The following is a 20119-nucleotide window of genomic DNA, read 5'->3' as shown; positions in this document are numbered from 1 at the left end:
TTTTTTTTTAAATATATATAAAAAGTCTGACTTTAAAGAAAAAGTCCGGAAGTGTGGTTTATTGACTTTGCAGCTTGCACATCCGAGTCATAGCGGATACGGAACAGCTGCGTACATGCATGTAGGCTGTGTGATTTCCAAACGTTTCATCCTACAGTCTCAGTCTGGGCCATAGACTGTAAAAGAAATGGGTCTGGGCCCAAGAGGTCTCATGAGTATGCCGATAAAGTATCCTCGTCCCAGGCTTACTTATCTGCGAAAAGAAAAATATCGATAAAGCGGCTCATGGGGGCCCAGACTATTCGGAGATTGTTGAATAACTACGCGAGACTAATGTGTGAGTGAAATATACAGGATACAGTATAACTGTATGGATACAGTAGTCGGGCTCCAAACCGGATGTGAGCACTGAGCAGCAGAGTACATAGAAAACAAAAGCCTGCTCTGGTGACGCGAGGCTATGTGCTTTCGTTGTAGGCTATCACGAGTCACGACATGAATGATATGTAACTGTTACATGTGACCTTTGTGAGTTTATGTTGTATACTTAGCTGGTTTGATTATACACCTGCTCATGGCCACAGCGGTCATCATTGCCGCTGTCGTCGGCGGTGGAGTATTATTCATTATGCGCCGCTTGTTCCCCCGGCAAAAGGCGTGCAGCAAGCTCCTCCGGTATCCAGCCGACATGATGCGGGGAAAGACTGTGATAGTGACCGGGGCGAACAGCGGCATAGGGAAGGCCATCGCAGGGGAACTGATCAAGCTCCAGGCCCGGGTGATCATGGCCTGCCGGGACCAGCGGAGCGCCGAGGACGCAGCCCGGGATCTGAAGAAGCGAGCCGGACCAGAGCCGCACGGTGAAGTGGTCATCAAACACCTGGACCTGGCATCCCTTAGATCAGTTCGGAGTTTCTGTCATGATATCATCCAGGTTTGTTGCCATGTTTCATGTACTTAACGTTGCACGTTCATTTAATTTATAATATCTATCTATCTATCTGTCTGTCTGTCTGTCTGTCTGTCTGTCTGTCTGTCTGTCTGTCTGTCTGTCTGTCTATCTATCTATCTAAGATTACATTATATTTGGTTAATACATTAATGTAACCAAATGGACCAAGCAAATTAATGATAAATAAATGAGCAGTGAGCACTGAGGATTTTAGGTTAGACGCATAACTTTCATGCAATTTATATTATGGACATTGTCATCAGCAGGAGAACTGCTATTGTATTGTAAATAGTAGTACCAAACAGCAACCATTAAAGTAATGTTGATGTTGACAGTCTTCTCTGATTTACACCATTATGCTCCAAATGTTGGCCAAAAACATTTAGGCTACCATGTTCACATCACACACAGCTGCCAGCTGCCAGCCCAGTGTTGACAGTATAGTTTTTGAGAATGGCTGATCTCTAGTTTATTCTAGTCATCTAGGCATAATAATAGACCATTGTATCACCTCAGCTGTATGGGACCTGTCCATGGTGCTGAAATACGGGACAGTCCTACCTGACTACTACTAAATTAGCCAAACTTAGAATGATACATTCAGAGTATTCTTGTATAGCATTACTAAACACTGTCCTTAAAAACATAAGCCCTATATTATAGTTGTTAGCTGTTAAAATAAATATAGTTTATATATTGTTTAGACTAAAAACAGTAACTCTATATTACAGTACATACTTCAATGTATAACACGAAAGCATTCACAAGCCTGTTGGATACAGGATTAATGAAATGCGTTTAAATGTTTATTATGACTCTTTGTGCCATCAGGAGGAATCCAAGATCGATGTGCTCATCAACAACGCAGGCCTCTACCAGTGTCCCTACTCCAAGACAGAGGACGGCTTTGAGATGCAGCTGGGCGTCAATCACCTGGGCCACTTCCTCCTCACCCACCTCCTGTTGGACCTCCTGAAGAGCTCCGCCCCCAGCCGCATCGTGGTGGTCTCCTCCAAGCTGTATAAGTACGGACACATCAACTTCGAGGACCTGAACAGTGAAGCCAACTATAACAAAGCCTTCTGCTACAGTCAGAGCAAGCTGGCCAACCTGCTGTTCACCCAGGAACTGGCACAGCGCCTGGAGGGCTCGCAGGTCACGGTCAATGCTCTCACCCCAGGCATCGTGAGGACCAGGCTGGGCAGGCACGTTCACATCCCTCTGCTGGCCAAGCCCCTGTTTTATCTAGCCTCCCTGGTCTTCTTCAAGAGCCCACTGGAGGGGGCCCAGACTCCTCTGTACCTGGCCTGCTCCCCGGAGGTGGAGGGGGTGTCGGGGAAGTGCTTTGCTAACTGTGAGGAGGAGGAGCTGTTGGCCAAAGCCACTGATGGACAGTCAGCCAAGACGCTGTGGGACCTGAGCGAGAGAATGGTGGGGCTCGGGAACTGACTGTTGATCAGATAGTTTTTGACCAAATACCTCAATATCGATATTGTTGCAAGAATATCAGATCTATAGCGGCTCACAATGTGACCTGCTATTTGACAATGTTTGAAAATACAAAACAGAGCTGAAGTGATTAAACCAGGAAAAGTAGGGGTGCACGATTATGAAATTATGACCAATATTCGATCTCCGATTATTTGCAGGGTCATACTGGATCTGCCGATACCGATTCTGATCAATTCCGATGTTATACAGAGGACAACAATGGAAACAAGCCTAGGCCCTATAGGGGCTTGGCCCAAAGCCTGTTAATAAAGTATTCAATCAATCAATAAATAGCATACACTTTTTTTTCAACTGTTTTCACAACTGAGTGACTACTGAATGAGAGGAGTACACAAATGAAATGTAGAACGTTTTTTCATTTTTCTTTTTTTTTAATGATAATCTTTTAAAGCGGGTATGTCACGCCCCTCGGGAAGCTATTAAGGCTATTAACGCTAGCATCTAGATTGTGACGTAAAGTCGGGCCAGCTCAATTTGACCAATGAAATTGATCTTGTATCTGGTCTAAATGTCAGAGCGGCTCTGGGCTCTGCGAGTTAGCGTTCCTGGTGGCTATCAACTCATGCTAGTGGTTTTGAGGCCACCTTCAGCCTCATAGCTGGGTAAAAGTTTGGTGGAAAAATTACTTTTTTGCTACAAAAAACTCGCCAGAATGACACCGAGTTGACGTCCAAGTTTTAGGGAAAACTGTTGCATAATCGCAATTCCGCGCGACGGGTTCCATCGTACCCATCTTGTCTATCTGTCTCCCCCCCGCTGACACGCCCTCAGCCGGCTAAGTGCTGAACAGGGCTCACGGAGCCCTGGAGCTTCACGTAACCACTGCCTGTGACTACTCCACCTCTCTCTCTCTCTCTCTCTCTCTCTCTCACACACACACACACACACACACACACACACACACACACACGCTCGCTCTCTCTCTCTCTCTCTCTCTCTCTCTCTCTCACACACACACACACACACCGATATAGGGGCGGTCTCTCTCTCTCTCGCACACACGGGGGACTTCGCAGCCGGTGTGTGGTGGGCTTCAGACGGACTAGTCACGCGAAATTGCGATTATGCAACAGCTCAGTTCAGTTCAGTGCAACAACTCAATGTCATTGTAAGGAAGATTTCCGAGCAATAAAATAATTTTTTTGATTACACTTTCACCTAGTCTGACGCAAAAGGTTACCTCAAAACCACTAGCCTTTGTGCGCTAGCCACTCAGCTCGGCTAGATGCTAGGTCACGTCAGAGCCTGAGATATAGTCACGTGTCGTTTGAAACTGTTTTCATTCAGACCACGTGATGTACCTTATCAGCAATGTTAATCTCGGGCTTTGACACTCCCCCTTTAAATAATCTGTATTATTTTGAGACCGATCCGATACCGATATGGCATTTATATGGCCTATTCCGATTATGCTACCGATTAATGGTGCATCCCTAAGGAAAAGACAACAGCCATATCACGATGATACAAAATCACAGTGTGGATATATTGCCCAGCCCTAGCCCTAGGCTGAAGCATCACAAACTGAGGCTGAATTTAATGTGTCCTTTTGGAATAATAGACACATTTTCCTACCAGCTCTTCTTCACAGCTAACTAGTTATTTTGGGGGCATTTTCAAGCCTTTATTATTTGACAGTGATAGCGGAGAGAGAGAGACAGGAAAGGGCAGGAGAGAGATATGGGGAAGGACAGTGCAGCAAAGTGCCTCGGTCAGACTTGAACCCAGGCTGGCCACCAGGGAGCCCTAACTTTAGGTTTTGACCTACCAAAATGAATTGTGGAAACAATAGTGTGTCACAGAAAAAAAGGTTATTTCTTTGCCAAATGTTTATTAATCAGGGGACGCTAGGAGATCTACATTACAGTATGTCTGGGCTTTCAAAACTGATACTATAGTGGATCTTTGTTGGTTGTAAAGTGTCTTGAGACAACTTGTTGTGATTTGACATTGACACTATAAAAAAATGAATTTAATTGAATTGAAAAGTGTCAAGTGTATGAAAAATATTTAAATTTATCAGATTATGAAGGATGCTGTGAAAATTGGGTCTGTTATCCACTTGACTTTTGCGTGTCGACACTGTCATATCTAAATAAAGCTAAGAATGATCTAAAACAATACTTGGTTAACAAAATAAATACTGTTTAGCAGCGGACCAGACGTTTAGTGTAGAAAAGGCACTCTTTTTCAACCAAAATCTAATCTAATCTTGTGCAAAACAAATAAATGAAGTCTATCATTACATAAGCAATGATGCTGCAAACCTTGCATCAAAACTAAAGCAAGACATGTCTTTGAAATATTGTAGATATTGTCGCTGTCGGGCAAATTACTTTTCTTTGGTTAAATATTCATTAAACCTACATAAAGCATGAACCACTTTTCAACCTGACAGCCCTATTTTAGGCTTGCCATACGCAAAAAATGTTAAACATTTAAAAAACCTTTCAGAAATAGCCTCACAGTGTGACGCGAATAGTCAGACGAAGTACAAAATTAGGTATACTGTACCATTGCGCATGACATGAATGCAGTCCAGCAACCATGAAAGTTATTAGAAATTGGGACAAATTGGCTGCATAATTAAATCACGAATACTTGTCAAACAATGGACGATTATCAAACCAATATATCGGCCAGGCTCTGGTTTACATACATTAATTCCATGTAGTCTTGACTCTTTTGCTGTGAATATCCTCTAGCAGCATGAAAAGTGTATCTAGTTCAGGAGCTTGTGTTTGAACGCCTGGCTTTTACATAATTCAGCATGTCGCCTACTGTATTTCTGCAGTGTAAAAAGGAATGAGCGATTGAATACATCAGTTCCCTCTTCTCTTTGTGCGTTTGAAGTGTAAATGACTTGTGCTGTGTCTGGGAACATAGGAATAATAAGGTCCACAATGCAGATCAGTGAGATGACGCTGTGCTCTGCTTCGCATCTCTGGTAGGCAGGCAGCTTGGATGGCGCTGCTTTCGGGGCAGAAACCTTGTATCTACATGTTTCAACTTTTGTAGATCGGCTATCTTTTGCCATTTCTTTAATTAAAGTTAAAAGGGGTTTATTGTGTCAGTCTGTGGGATTTATAAATAATTCACTTAAGTAAAGTCTTAACAAGAGCGTGTTATTAATTATATTGGATCTATCGGAAGTTGGAACACAGGATGGTTTTCCTGGAAAACTATTTTGGACATACTGTACAAGGATTTAAAAACATGCACTGGAGTCGACAGCGTGGGAGGACAGCTGTAGCCTAGCCGTGGAAGTAATTTCAATGTGAGAGGTGCATAATGTAGCATACAAGAGGAAATACACTACCTTTTATTAGAAGGATAAACCCCTTGAGATGCATCATCTCGTTTTCGAGGGGGTCCTTAAGGTAATACTGAACAATGACTAATGTTGCATTTTACTACCAAGGGACATTTGATCATACTGTTAACAGAATCTTTCCAGTATCTAAATTTCAAATTCAAGAATATATTGAATGCTTATGAATTTTGGGGTGTCTTTATAGTACATTGGAGAAAAACGTCTATAATGCATTATAAATCTAATCTGCTTATAACACTACTATAATTACAGTTACTGTATAAGCACTCGTCATGAGTACTCATGTTAATGTTGTATAGCAATGATAGCATTTCACAATGACATAAAGTCAAGTATCATAATACTTGGATTATGATACAATCTCAATTTAGGCATTTAACAGATGATCTTATCCAGCAGTGACTAACAAAGTGCAAGGACAAAACCACTGCGAAGGGGTAAAGTAATTAGCAGGCTATATGCTACAAAGGAACCACACTAAAATAAGTAACGTGCACATGGCTTGGACAAATGCATCGTTTGTGCTTTATTATTGGAACAAAACAGCAGAAATATAGAAACATGCACCATTGTCATAGAAACAGGGTTGCAGCGGCTTTATGGGGTGTGTGTGTGTGTGGGGCATCCAAATTTGAGGTAGAATGGGGCAGGAAAACTTCTCCATGGAATATAGAGCAAAACAATAACCAAACATCAACTGGTAAGACAAATGATTACATCTCAAAAGGATTCCATCAAGTAAACAAAACAGCACATCCATCAAAAGTTTCAAATTCAACTGAAGGAAGAAAAGAAGGTAATACGTCTGTCTGTCTGTCAGTGTTAACTGTTAAACTAACAGTTGTTAAAGGACCAATTTGTTATACAACGTCCTCTCCTGTTAAACATTCATAATACAATTCATATTCCTTTCGTTTATCTGGGCATCAAGTTGCCATTACAAACACTGCTCAGGGTGGGGTCACATTAAGTCTGATTGGCAGTTGCATTTAAATCTACTGTATATACTATATACTCGTACACATTTTCATCTTCAGTGTTGATTTATGCATTTGCACAGGGTTGCAGACAGAGACACATTTGTATGGGTTAGAACTTAAGTAAATAAATATCCTATTACTTTTGGTTTACTATACATTTTGTTTAAAATTATTATTATTTCAAAACATCAACAAAAATTAAGAAATTCCATGAATTAGAAAACAAATGTTTAAAGAAGTAGTGAAAATATCCAATCTACAAGCTCCTATCGTGTTGCAAATCTGCTATTTTCACTAGTTTTTGTCATGGGGAGACATACAATTTCTCTTTTGGGTCTCAAGCTAAAAGTGCAACCAGTTACAAACCGAGTTAAACTAATACTGAGGAGTTTACTGTGTACTGTACAAGTTCTAGTATTATTATAGCAAAACTGCATTTAGTTGATTGTTTTTTCACGTTTTCTTGCCAACAGCTACATACAAAATATATCACTACATTTGTATTGTTATAAGTATATACTATATATATATCTTTATACACTCGAATAGGGGCCTTACATACATACAGTACACGTTCTTACAAACTTGCAACACTCCTAGAGCTGCAGTCATCTCCTAGAACTTCAATTCTGTGTTCACAACTCGCTTGTTCCGCCATGGCTATGATGGAACCGGCATGTGTCGTAGCGTCTGCTGCCATACAATCTAATCCTTAGTACGCTCAGCAATAAAGACATGCTCAATGCTCATGATACTCTATGTTGCTGTGATTGTAATTCTTGGCACCTGCGTGTGTACTACTCAAACCATTTCATAATGATGCTAGTACAAGTTGTAGCTGTAAGTACCGGGAGACTCTCAACCCCGCCTCATGAATGAACAGACCTGGTTGCAAGTCTCTTAGTTCAGAAGTGTCCCGTATAGCTGGGCCTTGGTCAGACTGTCCTTCCTGGATAGACCCAGGGAGCTAAACATTTGGTTGTAGGGTGGAGGAGGGGGTGGTGGTGGTGGTGCAGGTGGAGGTTGCGGGGGAAGGCTGTGCATCTCGGCCTGGTAGTGCTTTAGGTCTGCAGCCATCTCCAGGGCCCTCTCGTTCAGGGACTCGCTGGAGCTGTTGGGGCTGGCGTCCATGTACTCCTTGCCCTGGCACCCTGCTGCTGCCACGTCACCCTCCCTGTCCTTAGAGCTCCCTGAGTGGTAGAGGCTGTGCTCTGACTCCTGGCCGTCATCCTTGGCTGCAAACAGGTGTGCCGGGCTGTGGGCCTGCCGCAGGCGAGGACTGCGTTCGGGGCTCGGCACCGAGGCCCCCCACGCCGCCGGGTCCATGACGCCCACCTCATGGTGGTAGTAGTCGGCCCCTTCCTGGAAGCTGCTGTACAGCGGGCCGAGGCGGATCTTGGCCGGTTGGACGGAGAAGTGTTGCTCTGAGAAGCTGTAAGGTGATGCCCGTCCGGGGCTGCGGTACGCCAGGGCGCCCAAGTCTTCCACGCTGAGCTGTCTCCACCGGCCGATCAGCTCCTCCTCCTCCGGAGCCAGCATGCTGCCACGCCGACTGTCTCCGTATGCCACGCTGGGGGAAGAGGATGGAGGAAGAGGCTCATACGGCTCACTGAAACAGGACGACATGGTGCGGCTGTAAACGGGCGAGCTGCCGTTCTGGTGGTGGACGGGCTCCGATTGCTGGAAGGGCTGGGTGTCGGCGAAGCCCTTCGGACTGTCGCTCTCCCAGGACACGTCGCTCTTCCTCTCGTAGTCCCCCGCGTCCCTCCACTCCATGTAGAGGGAGTGGTGGTGTGGAGAGGATGCCGTGCTGCTGGGCGGCCCGTTGCCCTTGTCCTCAGACCCCCCTCCACTGAAGCTGGAGTAGGAGCTGGAACCGGCCCCCAAGGTGGCATGGAACTTGTCAAAGTGCTCCTGGGAGAATCCGGGCGTAATACCCACGGAGCCCTCCTCCGGGTTGCTGTCGGTGGAGTTCTGCGGCCCGTACAGCAGCTTCCTCTGGCCGTGGAGGTCCATGCTGGTCCGGCGTTCGCGGCGCCGGTCGTCGGGGCAGTACAGTGCCGTGTCGCTGCTGTACAGGTCAGATTTGTAGGTGCCCCGCAGGGTGCCCAAGCGCTCTCCCCCAGCCATGCTATCCAGGAGGAAGGCCAGGTCTGGGGTCTGGGGGCTCGGCGAACGGGACGCTTGGCTTCTGCAGAAGGCCTCATCCGGTTTCTCAAGGACTTTGGCGATGACAGACGCAGGGACAGAGTCGGGGTAGGAGGTGTGGGAGAGGGGAGACTCCTCCATCTGTAGCTCCATCACTCGCTGCTGAAAGTCAGCAGGCAGCTGAATGAGACAAGGACAGAGGGCAGGGAAGTTGACAAATAAGAAAATCCCCAAATTCAAGCCTACAGGGTAAATGTATCACCTTTACTGGAACAGTAGTTAGTATCTTCACTGCTGCCACAACCTAAAATTGTCAGCATGTCTTTTCCATGTGATATGACACCAGGAATCAGGAATGCGTTCTGTCTGTGACACTGTCCAACTTGCTTGAACACCAATCATTATGACCATGTATAACAAAGAAATATGATATTTTGCCCTACTTCTGTGATTCTTTTATCTGATTGTACTAATGTCTCATGTTAATGTTTGTTGGGGACTACGTATTTACATATTTTGTTCATTAATACACTCATCCTAATTCCCAACTAAACAAATAAATGAAATGAAACAAAACAACATAGCAAACAAGAACATAACGAAAGCACATTGTGCAGGTGAGAGAATAAGTTTATAAAGTAAATCACACCTCATTTCACATCAGGAAATACAATACAAATAGAAAAGTAATAATCAAAGACAACGAAAGCCTAAAATAACGAGTAATATAAATACAACATAGATAGATACACAGTAAGAATAAATTAAATAAAAAAAGAAAGCAATTGAACAGACAAAGAAAATGTGCTTTAAGGGTTTGTGGGTGTCTGAGTGGGAGAGTGTGGATTGTTGTTTTGTTCATCAAACATGTCCTAACAGCCTGTAAATGATTTAGAGCAGGGGTTCTCAACCTGGGGGTTGCGACCCCTCGGGGGGTCCCGAGATGATTTTGGGGGCTTTTCTTTTCAACTGAATGGCTGGAAAATGGAAATTTAGAGTTTACATACACAGTGCATGCATAAACTTTCCTTACTGATTATATCTGGTTTCAGTATTTATTTATGATGTATTTGACTATTTTCTCTATTATTAAGGTTCAGTCAGACAACTCACGAATAGATTTACCAATATTTATTGCAGAGAGAGTAACAAGTGTGCATATGATATTTGACTTGGGGTTCGGCTCTGCTGGATTTCTCCCTGCTCGGCACGATTAAGCAACAACATAAAACATAAAGAGCAGGGTATACTATGCGCCTTTGCGCATGGCAAGAACCCCCTCGAGTGTATCTGACTGAACTGACTCGCAAGCTTCGTCTCATTTATTGTAGCGGCCAATTTGTATTATTGGTGGGGAGGGGCATGGCGGGGGTCACGAGACATGACCAAAGCATTTTCGGGGGTCCCCAGCCAAAAACGTTGAGAACCCCTGATTCAGTGAAGATTGAGCTGCAAACATTTAACCACATGAACAGTTATGTTCTGTGTATTATTTTTCCTGTATTTCTTTTTACCTCTGGCTAAAACAGATAGTTATAAACCCTACCTGTCTGTATATGTTGTTGTTCTTTTGCACACAATAAGGTTTTTACTGAATCTTTCTACACGTACCCGCTGTATATACTTTATAGTTTGTTTGTTATTTGAGAGATTAGTAGTAGTAGTAGTCGCAAAGCAGGTCACAGCAACATTTCACTGCACCTTGAATCTCCATAGCAACAAGTATTTATCCAACTGCAGCATATTGCCAACAGGATTCTAGTCTATTGTTGCTAATTGGCAATGAGAAGAAGAAAGCTACTGTAATTATAGCTTTGTAGAGGAGAGGTATGTGAGGAAGTATTCTCCTCACGAGAAGTTATGTTCTGTTGTTATGGACCTGGTCAGAGTTATGTTATAACTTTGACCAAAATAAATCCCCAACAGAACTGTCAGAAGATATTCACACGGCAAGCTCATCATCATTGTTATGTACCCTGGTTCCTGTCAATACCGGTTTTGCAGCTAAACAAATGACTAATGCATCTCAGTAGGCACTGAAGAGCCACTGCACTTATCAAAATGCAGCAGCATTGTTCATCAAAAAGCTTTCGATTATTACATGACATGAATAACAGACTGCTGAACATACATTGACTGTATAGTATATATAACCCCTTGCATCCAAATGTTGTTGGCAGTGAGCCTTGCATTAGCAATCAAGCTATCTGTTTTTTTTTGTTTTTGTTTTTTTTTAAGCTATCTGTTTTTAAATAGAGTGTGCGTGTATGTGTGTAAGGTGGGGGAAATGTCATGTTTGCATTGACATTTCCATTCATCCATAAGGGCAAAGCATGGGCATGCATTCTTTAACTTCAGACTAAGACATGGACATGTGCCATGTGGATGAGGCAGTAAGCCCAGGGCTGATACAGCGGAAATCAGCGCCAACAATTCCTGGCACAAACATTCTCATCAATAGCGGCGTGCATTTTTCTCCACGTGCAACAATCACAGGGCGACGTGGCTTGTCTGCGGTCCACTAAGTAACCCAGGGGTTCCCAAACATTTCCATGCCAAGAACCACGGAATAGCCATAGTTGGCTGCAACCCCCATATTATGAAAGTGCTGAAACAGTTTTGTTTTGCCATTTTGTGAAAAGTTGCAAAAAACGATGACCTGCTTAAACATTGAATTGTTTTTTTTTATATACCTGTATATTATGCTTTTATACAATTATCTGATTACTAATCTATCAGCTGCATAAATGCTCTCTGACACGGGCTGCACCAGGCACATGCACACATCAACAGGGGCTTCAGCCTGTAAAATAATTGCCCTCTCCTGACCATGAATGCAGCATTTACTATGGTGAAAGAAATGCAAATGCCTTCCTCTCCTTTCCATGCCATACCCGAGAATTGCTTTTTTCTGAACTCTCCTGATCTTGAACGCAGCTGAAAGAATTTGTTTAGAAATCCATGTCATTGCCGCATCTCCAGTAGCCAAAGAGTGCGGGGTCGCGCCCGGAAAACAGCTGCTCTACAAGCTTGTAGATCGGCTATTTTCTTCCAAAAGTGCACTCTTACGGAATTTCAGCCCCTGCCTCTGTAACACTCTTGCACGTCCCTGGGCTGCACGGGGAGCAGTGCCAGGTGCACTACTTACACTAACTATATAGCACCTACAGGGTTTATAACCCTGTCTCCTTGATGTGCTGATAGGTGTCAACAGGATATTAAATGTTCTTTTGCAATCCACCTCTCAGTCGAAGCTCCAGCCAAGCAGATTTTATAGGGCTCTAAGTGAAGTACCTCTTGGATTGTTTTCAATGTTTTGTTTTATTTGCTCCATCAGAAGTCTCAGTAAACATCATCCTTGTTGAACATTCACTAACGGCTGAATCTCTGATTTGATTAATTAATGTGAGGAGGTGTACTGAATGCATCATCTGAGGAAGTCTCTAGATGCAAATCAAGTACGTCAAATAAATAAATAAAAACAGTCACTCCCTGGAGTGAAATCATTTCACTTGCTTTCCCTGCAGTTTCATTTGTTTCAGGGAATAATAGAATGGTACTGTATGTAATATCATAGACCACCCTGCTGGTTTTAAGATAATTTCAGTTGATTCAAGAACAGGTCGAGTTGCATTGAATCAATAAGGTGCCTCACAACACGTATGTACTGTAACTGTATATTAGATTTAATGTACAGTATGTAAGGATGCTTGTTCTTTAACCATGTCACTTTAACTATGCATATGAAACTGTAATTTTGGTCTGCTGCTATTTTTGATGGGCACAGCTAGCCCCTATACATCCAGCTTTTAGTTACCGTCCACAAACTTGGTCTTAAAGGAACTTCCCATTGACAATGAATGGAGAACTTTACGTCATAGTGTCTGAGCAAATAGGCGTAGTATCTATTTTACGATGATAAGAGCGCCCCTCACTTCACACAGGTGTGATTTATTTATTTATTTGTTGGATATGTTTTCCACCTGCACGACAAGCATGTCTGCCTACGGCAGTGTAATTTATCCGTTGCTATTTTTCAATCATGCTTATATAATTTATATTGGACTGTGTATATTTGATTTGGTGGGCCTTCCTGTTAGTTGACTGACTTGTTCTTTGTTCCTTTCTCCTATATTCTCTCTTTCCCTAATCCCTCCCTATCACTCTTCATAACTGAAATGTTGAGAATTCAACCACAACAAACATAATTCAGATTTGTCTGATTCATGGGAGGATATTTTAAAGCTGCACCCATAACTTATTACTTATTTACTTACGTACAACATAACTAGCACATCTGCAGTGGTTGGAGTGCCATAGGGCTCATAAGCACAATATCTCCCCTGGTCTTACATACTGAAATTAAGCCCTATATAATTCACTGCATGACAAATTAGAAAAATAAATAAAAGAATAATTGGAAAACTTTGCCAGAGTTAATTGTGGTTAAACAAATTTCATTAAAAGTAAGATTTTAAGACTGAGCATTAGATATTATTGCTTGGTGTGTGTGTGTGTGTGTGTGTGTGTGTGTGTGTGTGTGTGTGTGTGTGTGTGTGTGTGTGTGTGTGTGTGCGTGCGTGCGTGTGTGTGTGTGCGTGCGTTCAGGGTTAACCTCAGACAGCTGGGTCCTGTAGATTGACTTGTTGCACTGGAGAAGCTGGGCTGCCAGGTTGCAGTCCTTCCTGTACAGATCCTATGGAGACATTAAGCAACAGGTCAGAGCTGAACATCAAACCTGAGAGAGGCGACATGTCACAACTGTAAAAGATGTTACAACTTAAGACATGTTGTAGTTTGGCTACTTTTGCCAACTGTTCGCCAATTACAGGATGATCAGAACGGGACACTAGGATTCATGTGGTTAAAGGTAGGTAGGGTAAGTGATTTTCTTTGACAAATGTGTACTCTCCTTATTGTCGCCTACTTGAAAATGTATGTATTTTCTGTTTATTAAAAAGTCAGAGAGGCAAGAATGTGTTAAATGTCTTGTTCAGGGACACTGGCATGAAGCTTGGAGGAGCCAAGTATAGAACCGGTGACCTTCTTAATACCTCCTGAGCCTCGTCCGCCCAGAAGGAAAGGAACACAATGATTAGTGGAGATCAGGGAAAAGCTCAGTGTTCACAGAAGCCACTCACATTGTCCTCCTGTAGTTTCTCGATGGTGAGCTTTGCCTCCATCAGATGGTTGTTGAGAACTATGATCTCTCTGCTCAGAGCTCGCTTCTCGTCATCATGGTGCTGGGACTGAGGACAACAATGGTGACTAATTAAGAAAGGAATAAAGAAGACAACCAAAAATGTACTTGTACAGGGTAGGCCTTATTGATCCTACCATCAGAGATTTTGGAAATAGCGAGAACAAACAATTTCAAGTCATAGGCAAAATGCCAGATTTATGGATATATGAATATGACAGTATAAAAGTCTGATGTACGCTCAGACTAAGGCCTGAGGTAACAAAAACTAATAATTCTAGGGATCTACTGTACTTATGTGTGCACTGTGCAGCACTTTACATTTATCGTTTCTCCAGAATCTGCGGCAGAGTTCAGCTGGGGTCACAAACTGTCAGTATTATCGGCGAGTTCATCTGTATACATAACCAAATTCTATGCAGGTCCCGAGGGACTGAGCTGGCCGGGTCAGACGAGGTTGTGCTGCCTCCGCAGGGAAGTGTCTTCGTGATTGAGCTGACACAGGAATATGTGAGATGAATCAGTACCTAATGAAGATGCTTTGCAAGAAAGAAGCGCTAACTGTATGAACCCTAGTGTCCCTATTCTGCTCATGTAATAATAGCTGAACATTCAGCAAAAGTAGCAGATCTACAATGTGTCATGTTATGACACGTTGTGAGCCTCTAGATTGCCTGTATTTTGGCAAAGGGATTTAGTTGTGTAGAGGAATACAATAAGGGAACCAAGTATAGATCCCTTTTGGGACCCAAGGGTATAATTATTTAAAGTCTAAAAAAAGAAGACAAAATCCAGGAAAAACAAACCACGGAACACACCGATAATATAATTCATCTTTCTTTTCACAAAAAAGGCTGGATGACCTCCGGTTAAGTACAATCTGTGCTGTTATCTCCATCTGAAGAAGAAGAGATGACTGCGACGTGATAATTATCTTGTGCGTTATCAAACCGAGTTGAGCCGGTGAATACATTCAGCTACCTATTCAGTGCCAGAGACACATGATGGTCATAGAAAGCTGGTTAATTGTATCTTTTCTACCGTGGGGGGGAGGGAGCGGTGGTTGACAAAACAGAGTGAGGTGGAGGAACAATGGCCTTGCTATCACTCCACCACGGGAAGGAGGACAGACAATCTTAATGAGCTGTAATTAATGTCAGTGGTACCAACAGCGGGGGCATTCATATTGAAATCAGCTCTGTAGGCCTCACAGCGCGCTCATGGACGTGCTATGGACGTGCTTTCCACACGCACACACACACACACACACACGCACACGCACGCACGTGGCGCGCACACACACACACACACACACACACACACACACACACACACACACACACACACACACACACACACACAACATGCTTGACCAAACACACTCAGTGATATTTTGGGCCCATTTTGACATTCTCTGAGTTCAATTTACAGTTCAATTGGCACTGAGGATTTTACAATGCATAATACTGTAGCCTAGCTCAACAGTCACTTACATTTCGGTGTATCTTTTCCTCCAGATCTTGGTTGATCCTCTGCAGTGCAGAATACCCGCTTTGTATTCTAAAGCATACAGAACACAACGTTACACATTATACCACTCTGTGTGGATGCACCAATAAGGGAGGCCTTCCCCACATGGACAATATTCATTGTGTTAACCACTTAAGCCCTATACAGACTAAAATAGCCAATCTACACCGAGATTGTCGATCTACAATCTTCACAATTTTACTACACTGCACTACAACTAAACTGCTTTGACTTAGTGAGAGCAAAACAGCGGGAACATATTCAACCCTTCTCCACCAGAATCGTATAGATCTTTGGCCCTAAAGCTTTCACAGCATTTTTCCATTTTACTTTTTTAATTTTCAATTTAGTAATTATGCCAATCCCCCCATGTGTATCACTGTCACTGCCTGTTGATCTTGCTGTGTTTGCTGTTTGATGTTATCTATGCTGCTGCATTGTCTGAAGGAAGCCAAACAAAAATACATTTTACTCTGATGTACCTTATGTACACAAGATGTAACAATAAAGTACAACCTTGAACCTCTTGGGGAAGGTGTAGATTAGACAACCACATGTCTCCCCTGATACACATCCCTGCCTCTTTTCACCTGACACTAGAGTTTCACTGGGAGGGTGTAACGCATGCAGAGGAACAAGCTATCCCCAGTTCCAATTCCTGCTGAACAGGTGCCCTGATCAACCTGTAGGAGTCACTACTGCAGTGACAGAGAACACCTCTCCTACTGACTTCCCACCCGCAAACACAATTGTGCTCATGGGAGTGCCCCAGGAAAGCTGGCACCATGGAGGAATCGCAAGTGTTCAAGTGATGTTGAACATTGGAAGAACCCTGGGTTGTGTGCAGTTACCTGGGAATGATACTTGTCTGAATATTGTGAGTCACCTTCATCTGTTGCTTCTGTGCTCTGGGAACCATAGGTAGCCATTCCATTCACTCTCACTGCATGGCGAAACAGGTCTCAAAATAGCACTTTTAGCAAACAATATAACACAAACAATTACATTTAAAAACTATATATTTTATATTATATTCATATCACATTACCCTTGATGGGATTACGATATAATCAGTTTGATTCATATTAGTTTATATAATAAGAGTGTGATTTTCAGATGTGTTTGATTTTGAGGTAATGAGAGAAAATGGAATGACTATTTCCAGTTTGCCACTCACAGAGCACAGAAACTCCATTTTATGTCCTGGACAAAGACTCTTTGATTCGCTAGCCTTTGAATCACATTTTGCAGGCTTGTATTGTTTGTTTTTACTGATGATTGTTTTTTGTATTTGTATTGTTGTTTATTTTTTATTTGAACTGTAAAAGGCCAACCCCTATGTCCACACAACTAACCCTAACCCTAACCCTTTGGTCAGAAATTACTGGCAAATTACTACACCCTGGCGTTGTGAAACGCAAAAATGTCAGATCTACAAGCTCACAATGCAATGCGAGGCATTACAACCCACGGTTCAACCAAAGTTCCATACTGCATGAACACTAACGTTAGCGTCCCTATTCTGGCCATTTCATAATAGGCGAACATAGATAAACATTTCACAGAACAATATTGTTGTGAACTTGCTGATGAGATAATTTAGCTATTTGACGTAGAACAAAGTGTGTAGGTAAGTGATTAAACCTTTTCATTGTGCCCTGGCTTCATGGTGGTGTGTTGTGTTGTGTTAGAGGATCAGGCCACTCTGTACCTGCGCAGTTTGTCAGTGAACTTGTCCAGCTCCTCCTGGGCACGGCGAAGCTCCGTCTCCAGGTACTGACGTGTGGACGCAAACTCGTTCTCCAGCAACTCCAGCTTGTGCGTGGTGTAGGACAGACGCTTCCGCAAGTCCTCTTTGTGCTCATGTAGGGAGCTGCACACACACACACACACACACACGCGCGTGCGCACGCGCACGCACACGCACACACACACACACACACACACACACACACACACACACACACACACACACACACACACACACACACACACACACACACACACACACACACACACACACACACACACACACAGGATGATTATTACCTTGTATGCAAGAGCCACAAATCCTTTTGATAATCATGCAGAGGCGATGAGGACATGAGGGTGATGATCAAGAAAAAACACGTGTGACCAAAATGCTTTAGGTGAAGAAAATATAAAACACAGGACCTGAATGATGAATTCAGGCTGGATCGGGTATGTCATTTACAGCACGGCAAATTATTTTTCCGCAATAAAGCCTTTCACCCCATCACTAGAGGCCTGGTCGTCTGAATAAAGCCTTTCACCCCATCACTAGAGGCCTGATCGTCTGAATAAAGCCTTTCACCCCATCACTAGAGGCCTGATCGTCAACGAGATCCGTCCGGCTGACACCCGCAGGGACGACTTAATCTGTGATGAAATATGAGCCCAATAAACTCCAATCCATCAGGGGAATAGACTCCGAAGGCTCAGGATCACAGGGGCAGCGACACCCTGGCGTGTAATTCAACAAGACGACTATTTATGGAGCGGCCTGCCTTACCTGTGCCCCCGGATCTAATAAAAGGGCAAGTGTGAGCGGCGAAAAGGAAAGAAATGTCTGTTGGCCGTGATGGATGTGTGTGTCCGCGGGGCGGCTAATGGAGTCCGTATTGACGGACGGACAGAGGAAGGAGGGTAATGGCTCTATCCGTGGCCGGAAAACAGATAGCGGGGGTTTGGTGAGAGCAAGATGGAGATGTGATCATGTTGCTCCCATACTCTCCCTCCTTCCCTTCCCTTTGTCTCTATCTATTTTCCTTTATAACAACATTGTGTGTGTGTGTGTGTGTGTGTGTGTGTGTGTGTGTGTGTGTGTGTGTGTGTGCGTGTGCGTGCGTGAGGGGGTGCTGGGCCTGGGGGGGTGGCAGAAAAGAGACAAAAACCAGGGCAAAGCCTCTGAGATCTTTAACCACTTTAATACCCTATTTTATGCTTCGGTTATCCGAAAATGGCTCTGAGCTTGTAGACCGGCTACTTTAAAATGGCTCTGAGCTTGTAGACCGGCTACTTTAAAATGGCTCTGAGCTTGTAGACCGGCTACTTTAAAATGGCTCGAGCTTGTAGACATTCGAAAGATTTTGAACACAGGATTTTTTTAAATCGTGGCAAATTGTGACATCACATTTGCCTATAACATGCCGAAAATAGGGAGTGTTCAATGTGTCTGTGTGGAAGTGTCATCCAGTTTTTCCGTGTCGAATGATTTACAAATACATCCTGTGGCCTATACTCTTGCAGGCCTAATCGCGGAGATTCAGTGACTCGTTATTGGACCTAATATTTGTAGTATAACTTACCCATTACATGAATAACTAACTAATTGTAGCAATGCACCGCTTTGGTGATTAATTTTGTACAGTCATAGCAACAAAGCCTCTTATAATTAAAACAGATTCACAGCCAGTACCCTACATTGAACACTGAATAAGGACCTTGCTTATACTCAATTCCAAAATAAGGGGATAATACCATTATGTAAATTTGTATCACTTTTTTCCCCCACACAAAAGACATGCTAAACCGGCAACTTTTATCGCCGGCTAAAACGGTGTCAGTGCAGGAATATCACCTGACATTGCCACGTGAAGGTTCAACGAACATAATTAACCACATGAACCCTAGTGTCCCTATTCTGGGCACGTCAAAATAATAAGCAAACATTCAGCGAAAACTGAAAATAGTGATGAGCATTTTCATTCCAGCACTGATGAGAGGAGATGAAGAGGTTGGATGACTTGTTTGGCAGAGTGTTCTGGGATCTGCCCCAGCACCACTCAACATGCGTGATTCCCCCAGTATTGGCAGAGCAGACACCTAGTAGGCGGACTGGATGGTCGGATGGGGGACTAATGGACGAACGGATGGCTGGACGGATGGAGGTGACTGACTCTGGAGGGTATTTGCCCTTACCTCTTTTTCTGGTGCTTGCTGCCATTTCTGGGAACTTTCAAGGCGGTTTTGCCAATGTATATCTTTTTCATGGTGTGTCTGTGTTGGCCGCCTCTCATGTGTTTATAATAACTTTTCCCCACGAGGAGCCAACACGCGTGTTAAGTTTATCCAGTAGCGGATGAGGGGCAGAGGAGCGGGTCGGCTAAGCTTGGCCTGCCGTGGGAGTGAGCTGTGTACCTGTGTTGACCCTGTCAAACAGAGCAGACAGACAGTTTGGGGACAGTTAGGATGAACAAGCCTCCATGGCAATTTCTCCCCTCCACTCGCAACAGATATACCCCTTACAGACCAAACCCATTCTATGTTCTCACTAATGGATATATCTGCCCAGTCCAAATGACAACCGTTTGACTAGGGCTAATAACACTTTCCTCCTGCAAGAGACACTTGCGAATATAAATTCCATTCCCCGTGTCTCCATGGAGTTGGCCGGCACAAATTGCCAGTTTGCCATCATCAACTGGCAGACAAATTGTGCG

General features: G+C 43.5%; 2 protein-coding genes across 3 annotated transcripts in view; one reads left to right on the top strand and one right to left on the bottom strand.

Annotated features, from left to right (window-relative positions):
• The first annotated feature begins 391 nt into the window (after window positions 1-391).
• On the top strand, window positions 392-4914 carry rdh14b (retinol dehydrogenase 14b). 2 transcript variants are annotated; one of them, XM_080791579.1, is made up of 3 exons: window positions 411-528; window positions 656-934; window positions 1784-4914. In XM_080791579.1, exons 2-3 carry the CDS (start codon window positions 689-691, stop codon window positions 2399-2401), a joined length of 864 nt encoding a protein of 287 aa, XP_080647705.1. In that variant the 5' UTR covers window positions 411-528; window positions 656-688; the 3' UTR covers window positions 2402-4914. The 2 variants fall into 2 exon arrangements, with proteins under 2 accessions (XP_080647704.1, XP_080647705.1); XM_080791578.1 differs by having other exon boundaries at window positions 392-934.
• A 2656-nt stretch (window positions 4915-7570) lies between these two features.
• Window positions 7571-20119, bottom strand: part of LOC308333770 (brain-enriched guanylate kinase-associated protein) — a 51878-nt gene continuing 39329 nt past the window's right edge. The window contains exons 2-6 of the mRNA XM_080790246.1: window positions 17368-17529; window positions 15620-15686; window positions 14068-14175; window positions 13542-13622; window positions 7571-9106 (exon numbers count right to left, since the gene is read on the bottom strand). Coding sequence (XP_080646372.1) covers window positions 7679-9106; window positions 13542-13622; window positions 14068-14175; window positions 15620-15686; window positions 17368-17529 — 1846 coding nt within the window. The 3' untranslated portion in view covers window positions 7571-7678. The remainder of the gene's footprint in view (window positions 9107-13541; window positions 13623-14067; window positions 14176-15619; window positions 15687-17367; window positions 17530-20119) is intronic.

The sequence above is a fragment of the Protomyctophum bolini genome (assembly GCF_963924005.1).
Source record: "Protomyctophum bolini genome assembly, chromosome: 19".
NCBI lineage: Eukaryota > Metazoa > Chordata > Actinopteri > Myctophiformes > Myctophidae > Protomyctophum > Protomyctophum bolini.
This window is presented reverse-complemented; position numbering and strand designations above follow the sequence as displayed.